This window comes from Beta vulgaris, chromosome 3 (assembly GCF_026745355.1).
Source record: "Beta vulgaris subsp. vulgaris cultivar EL10 chromosome 3, EL10.2, whole genome shotgun sequence".
Lineage (NCBI taxonomy): Eukaryota > Viridiplantae > Streptophyta > Magnoliopsida > Caryophyllales > Amaranthaceae > Beta > Beta vulgaris.
Window position 1 is genome coordinate 44,955,603 of NC_079204.1, and position 7,484 is coordinate 44,963,086.

At 38.1% G+C, this 7,484-nt stretch overlaps 1 protein-coding gene across 1 annotated transcript; it reads left to right on the forward strand.

Annotated features, from left to right (window-relative positions):
- Positions 1-6,648: 6,648 nt before the first annotated feature.
- LOC125495704 (uncharacterized mitochondrial protein AtMg00860-like) lies at positions 6,649-7,206 on the forward strand. Its single transcript, XM_048640501.1, has one exon. The coding sequence runs from the start codon at positions 6,649-6,651 to the stop codon at positions 7,204-7,206; it is 558 nt and encodes a 185-aa protein (XP_048496458.1).
- Positions 7,207-7,484: the final 278 nt, after the last annotated feature.

The following is a 7,484-nucleotide window of genomic DNA, read 5'->3' on the forward strand; positions in this document are numbered from 1 at the left end:
ATAGAATAATTCAAAGAAGTAAACAAATTGGATTCCTTTGGATGGTACTAAAAAAATGGATTGCTAATTCCTATTTCTTGTTTGATTAATCGATAAACTTGCTATCTGACAAGAAAAGGAATGTTGAGAATCCAAAATATTTGAGCTAGTTGTGAAACCTCTTCCCTCAGTCAGTGTGGTTCATTCTATGAGCAGGGCTTTCCCCATTCGAACCACACCATCTGTATGTATTAGACATGTTAGTTTCTTGTAATTGAAATTAGGATCGAGGAAGGGACAAGAACAAAGCTTATCCTTCCTCCGTTTTATTTTAGATGCTAAACTTTCCATATTGTAGACTCCTACGTAATTTTTTTAAGCTTTATTTGGTAGGAGGGATTTAAATGGAAAAGAAAGAAAAGGAAAGGTAAAAACAAACTTTCGCATGTTTGGTAAATGAAAATAAGAAGGGTTTGATTGGAAAGGAGAGGAAGTGAAAGGAAAAGAAAACTATTAAATCCTTGCTTTCCTTTCCTCCCAAAATCGGAGGAATTTGACAGGAAATAAAGCTAACAAGCTTTTTACCTATGTTTTCTTTATTTCCCTCCTTTCCTTTCGTTTACTAATAACAACCAAACATGTGATTCTTCTTAAATCCACTAATCATGTCAAACATTGATAACTATAACTAGCTTCTTTTCTCTTCTTTTCTTTTACTAAAAAATATATCGTTAGTATAAGATTAATAAAGAGAGAGGGCATGTTATTAATTTAATCATGAAAAAGACATTGGGGCCTAAGAGGTTGGCATAACCATTGTATACCACCACCACCATTAAAAATCCAGCACCAGCCCCACTATCATTGAAAACCAACACCACCACAAACATATGAAAAAACTAGCACCATCACGACTGAAAAACACTACACCGCCACAGTCAACACCACAATAAGCACAACACTACTATAATTCGAAAAAAATAAAAAACCACCCCTATGAAAAAGAAGCAACACCACCACAAAAATCAAATTAGAATAGATTCGAGAAAATCTTGAACGAACAAGCCAAAATATTATGGGCTTTGGTTCGAATGAACAAGGAGTTCGACATTGGGTTTTGGTTGAACCAACAAGAAAGATTTCGACGTTGGATCTTGGTCAAAGACGCAAGGAGTTCGGAAATAGAGAGTGACGGTGGTAGAATTTCGTGGAGACGGAAGTAGATCAAAGGTGGATGGTGATGGTGAGGTAGAATTTCATGGAGATCGACCAATCAAGATAACTAAAATTGGCGGAGACCGAACCAATAAGATCATAATCAGAAATCTCACGAGGAACATTTCCAATATAAATCTTCCTCGTCGCTTGGTCCTCACTATTCAGCCCACACCTCGCTGATGCTAACTGAGTAAGTCATACCAGAGTTTACGACGATAGAAGATGGGTTGTGGGTTCTGAAGATGATATAGGCGTGCTTAACACATGCCTAGAATTAGCTATCCTTTCTGTTATTATGTCAGTAATCCAATATTCTACTCTGTTTGTCCGTTAGTAGCAGTTGCATTCAAATACTAGAAGGGATGTAAGAAGGATCTCGGAGAAAATATAACAATAATCTTCCTATCTCTAAATATCTCCTCTTCTCTCTAAATTATGTTCTCTTCTTCCTCTTAATTGTGTCAATTTCTCTTTCTTAATTCATTTCTGCAACAATATAGCTACTCAATACAGCAACTATATCATTGGTATCAGAGCAATCGGATCCTCGGACCTCATTAATGGTGAGTGGGCTGAGCTGGAAAAGGCGACTGACCAGTTCTGGCTCCAGAAATCAAGCTCAGGGATTGTAAAACAGGAAAACTAGATGCGAGACCTGGAGGATAGATTGAATGCGATGAATAGTAAGGTGGATGAGAAGATGGATGATGTTAATAGGAAGATTGATCTGATCTTAGAGAAGCTGGGCAAGGACGTTGAACCTCGCTCCAAGGATTCGGGATCCTCCGGTGAGTGCTCCGAAACCTCTGGGTTTCAATCCCAAAATAGAATTTCCAAAATTTGACGGCCCTAATCCCAGAATCTGGATCAAAAGTGTTATAAGTATTTTACTCTGTGTAAAATTCCTGATCATCAGAAGGTTGATCTAGCTTCATTATACATGGTAGAAAAAGTACGTTGGATTGTTAGTTATTTGTATGTTAGAAAAAATGTGGAATGGACTGATTTTGTGTTGGCCTTAGTGCCTCGATTCAGGGATCATATAGGGGATAATGCTGTAGAAAAATTTAACAAACTGAAACAAAATGGCAATATAGAAACATACATTGATGAGTTTGAAAATTATAGGTCCTTGATGACCTAGCAAGGCCATAATTTATCTGAGGAGTATGTTCTAGACAATTTTATTGGAAGGTTGAAAGATACCATTAAGCCATTTGTAAAAGCCTTACTTCAAACCAGCCACTATATCCGAAGCTGTAGAGTATGCCAGATTTTAGGAAGATACTCTAACTTCTTTGAACCTTAAGCCTCACAAAACTTACCCTACCACTCCTTTACTGCCCAAACCACAAGAGAAACCAGCCTTGCTTACTTTGCCAAACACTAAACCTACAACACAATCCTATTCTTCTAGCTACCCTAAAAACAACAAGAACTTCAAATATGTCCCAACTGATGTGAGAGCAGCTAAGATATAGCACAGGGCATATGTTTCTATTGTGATAAACCCTTTGAGAAGGGGCATAAGTGTAGCTTTAAAGAGCCTCAGTTGTTTACAATAGAGTTTATGGAAGATGTGGAGGAGGATGAAGAGGTAGCAGTGAATGGCGACGCTGACAAAAAGAATGTGGCAGAACAAGCAGCTCTTAGCGAGGAAGAGGCTTGTATTTCAGTTCATGCTTTGACTGGGGAGAAAAACTATCATACAATGAGAATAGTAGGCATGGTGAAAAAGAATCGTGTTCATATTCTGATTGATTCTGGCAGCGCACACAATTTCCTAGATTTTGAGTATGCTAAAGCATTAGGACGTGAGTTGGAGCAAATACTACCTAGGCTATATCTGTAACTGATGGAAATCACATAGCTTGTCAACATCAATGCAAGGATTTTATGTGGAATGTGCACGACAAGCAATTCAAGGCTTATATGATGCTTATCCAACTGGGAAGTTGTGATATGGTGTTGGGAATCCAATGGCTTAGGATACTAGGAGAAATAACTTGGAATTTCCATAATATGGTGATGAAATTTAATCTGAATGGTGAGAACATGGTGCTTAGAGGAGTGATGGCTAAGAAGATGAAAGTAATAGAAAGAGCCCCTTATGAGAGGTTGTTTGAGGACTCCACACAATCTTGCTTCTTACAGGTGCACCAGACTACATACACTACTGTACCTCCTATATTGCAGTGTGTTGGAAACAAGGAGGTGGATGTGAGTGAGCCTCTGTTGTGCTTGAAGCAACAGTTCCACATGGTGTTTGAGGACCCTGTGAATCTGCCACCAGTCAGGGGTGTCTTTGACCATAAAATCCCTGTAGTGCTTGGGGTAAAACCAATCAACATCAGGCCTTATAGATATTCCCTGAATTAGAAGGACATTATTGAACAATTAGTTCAAGAAATGTTGGACAGAGGTATCATTCAGTATAATGACAGTCCTTATGCTTCACCTATAGTGCTTATGGGGAAAAAAGATGGTAGCTGGAGACTTTGTGTAGATTACAGAGATTTGAACTCTCAAACCATCAAAAACAAATTTCCCATTCCTATAATTGCTGAACTGATATGAGTTGTTAGGAGCAGTGGTGTTCACCAAGCTGGATCTAAGGGCAGGGTATCACCAGTTGAGGATGAATGAAGCTGATGTCTTCAAAACTGTGTTTAATACCACTAGGAGAATAAATGCTACTTGTTGCGGTTAAAAAGTGCCCTATTGCTGCGGTTTGGGGCGCGCAACAATTAAGGACGCAACAATAGGTATTAATTATATTATTGCGGTTTTAAACCGCAGCAATATATACCAATATTGCTGCGATTTTTAGGCCAAACCGCAGCAATATTATAATTTTTTTATCTGTTTAACACGTAATATTGCTGCGGTTTTTAGACCAAAACCGCAGCAATATGTCCCTCTACAGGTAAATTTTTTTTTTTTTTTTTGCATTTGTCAATTAAATTTGAAATATTAAAACCAAACAATTAACCCATTCATTATCCATTAAATTCTCAGGAAAACTGGATATAAACTAACATGAATCTCATTAATATATTAATATATAAAGATGAAAAATTAATTACATGAATATTACAAAAGAATACTATGTAAAATGAAAAAACAATCTAAAAAAACGAAAAAAAAAACTATCTAAAATGAAAAATGAAAAAGCAAAAAAAAAAAGGGAAATTTCCTCAGGTACCCCTGAGGTTTGACGTAATTCCCAAATTACCCCTCACATTTGGGGAATTCCTCATATACCCCCGAGGTTTGTGTTTGGGTCCAAAATACCCTTACTCTTGACGGAACCCTAACGCCGTTAACTTTTTTTTCTCTCTTTCTTCAGTTTTCTCTCCTTCCTCCCACCTTCCTCTATGAATGAACCTCCAAGCTTTCCTTTTGAGCTGTTCTTCGTCTAAATTCCCAAATAAAATGGTCCACATTTTAGGCTTTCCTTGTTCAAGTTTCACTCTCTCTCCTCCTCTATAAATTTCACGCCTCTCCTCCATCCCCTCATCTTCTCTCTCTTCATCTCATCAGTGCCTCTCCTCCCTCATCTCCTCTCTCTCTTCCTCTCTCTTTTCCCTCCTCGTTTCCGCCCATATTCCGCCGGAAAAACCGCCTAGATTCCGCCGGAAAAAGCCCACTTCTCCACTTAATTGCAGCGTCTCGAGTTCTTCGTGGGCTGTTCTTCGTGGGCAAATCTGAAGACTTGATCTGAAAACAGATCTGAAACTCGTTGTTCTTCGTCGCTGTTCTTCGTCGGCTGTTTTGTCGTTCTTCTTCGTCACGTTTTGTCGTTGTTCGTTGACTGTTCTTCGTCGGCTTATCGAGTTCTTTGTCGAAGATCGAAGACTCGAAGATAGAGTCTTGAAGATTGAAGACTCAAAGATCGACTCCTTTCAAAAAAAAAATTGGGAAATTTCTGTTCTTTTTCTCATTTTGTTTGTTTTTCAGATTTAGTTTTTCGTTTCTCAATTGTTACATATTTGTTTATTTTTTTGTTTTCTTTATTTTTTCAAATCAGTTTGGAGGATGGTGGGGGATGATGGGAGGAGAGAGAAATCTTGGAGGTTCTTTCATGGAGGAGCGTAGGAGGAAGAAGAGAAAACTGAAGAAAGAGAGAAAAAAAAGTTAACGGCGTTAGGGTTCCGTCAAGAGTAAGGGTATTTTAGACCCAAACACAAACCTCGGGGGTATCTGAGGAATTCCCCAAATGTGAGGGATAATTTGGGAATTACGTCAAACCTCAGGGGTACCTGAGGAAATTTCCCAAAAAAAAAATCTACAAGCTAAAAAAAAACAAACAGATCTAAAAAGTAATCGGAAAAAAATGAAAAAAAACGAAAAGACAAGGAACGATCGAATATAGACAGACTAAAAAACGATCACAACCAAAATGATCGAATATATACAAAAAACGAAAAAAAAACGAATATCTACAAAAAATGAAAAAAAAACGATCGAATATCTACAAAGAAACGAAAAAAAATCTACAAGGAAAAACAAACACAACCAGATCTAAAAAGTAACCGAAAAAAAATGAAAAAAAGGAAAAAAAAAAAGAGATCGAATATCTAAATGAAAAAAATATCTACAAAAACTAAAATCACGATCGAAAAATAAACGATCGAAACAAACAGATCGAATATCTAAAAAAAAGATCGAAAATATATCAAAAAAAAATCGAACATCATCACTGATAACAAAAAAAAAGCGAGAAAAAACAAAAGGCTGGCAGATCTAGATCGAACGGCGGAGTAGAGGAGCACGAATACTTTGGTCGAGGCCGATGGCTTGGCGGCTTCGTCGCGTCGCTGCGTTCGAAGGCTGACGGGAGCGGTCGAGGCTGGTGGACGACGAAGATATCGTCGCTCCGTTCGAGGTTGACGAGAGCAGTGGAGTTCGAGGAGAACGTGTCGCTCCGTTCGAAGGACGACGAAGAAAGAGTCGTTGATATTGCTGAGGTTGAGAGAGATGAGAGAAAACATAGAAGAGAGGTTGAGAGAGAGAGGGGGGGTTGAGAGAATGGAAGGTTGAGACTTGAGAGAGAGAGAGGGTTGAGAGAATGGAAGGAAACGGCTGTGAGGATTGACAAAATGAGAAGGAAAAAACCTAACACGCGTTTTTATATTTTTTTTTAATAATATTGCTGCAGTTGCCACGTAGATACGAAGCAATATATTAAAAAAGTATTTTTTTAATATATTGTTGCGGTCCTACGTGGAAACCGCAGCAATATTAGCTGTTGTGGGCCCCACATGTTTTTCAAAATTGACCCGTTGAACGATATTTGGCGGGAACCGCAGCAATATTGTCATTTTCAATTTTTTTATTTTTTTTTGCGTATTATATTGCTGCGTATAGGTAAAACCGCAGCAATATCAGCGCAGCAAATAGCATTTATTCTACTAGTGTACCCACACAGGTCATTTTGAGTTCCTGGTAATGCCCTTTGGGCTTACCAATGCACCTGCTTCATTCCAAAATTGGATGAATCAAGTTTTTAAAACTCTTCTGAGGAAATGTGTCTTAATATTCTTCGATGATATTTTGGTTTACAGCAAAACCCTGGAAGAGCACTGGCAACATTTAGCATGGGTCTTTGAATTGATGAGAGAACATCAAATGTTTATTAAAGCTAGCAAGTGTGTTTTTGTCATAGATAATATTGAGTACCTTGGCCATTTCATATCAGCCAATGGTGTTGAAACTGATCCCAACAAAGTATCAGCGGCGCTAGCTTGGCCAGTGCCTAGGACAGTGAAGGAATTGAGAAGTTTCTTGGGGCTGACAGGATATTATAGAAAATTTGTGAAGTCTTATGCTGCAATTAGCAAGCCACTTACATACTTGTTGAAATTAGGAGCATTTGGGTGGAATGAAACAGCAGAGCAAGCTTTTAAACAATGGAAAGAAGCCTTAGCTTCAGTTCCAGTCTTGGCCATACTAGACTTCAAAAAGTCATTTGAAGTAGAAACCGATGCTTCAAAAGGAGGAATATGAGTTGTCTTAATGCAACAAGGACATCCCTTGGCATATATAAGTAGGACCCTAGGTCCTAAGTGGCAAAAACTCTATGTATGAAAAGGAGTTGCTAGCAATAGTCTTTGTTGTGCAAAAGTGGGAGCAGTATCTCATAGGCCATCATTTTATAATTAAAACTGATCAAAGGAGCCTTTAAGTGACTGCTTTAGTAGAAAATATCAACTTCATTTCAGTAATTCTGGTTGTTAAGGCTCATGGGCTTTGATTATGAGATCCAATATAGAAGTGGATCTGAA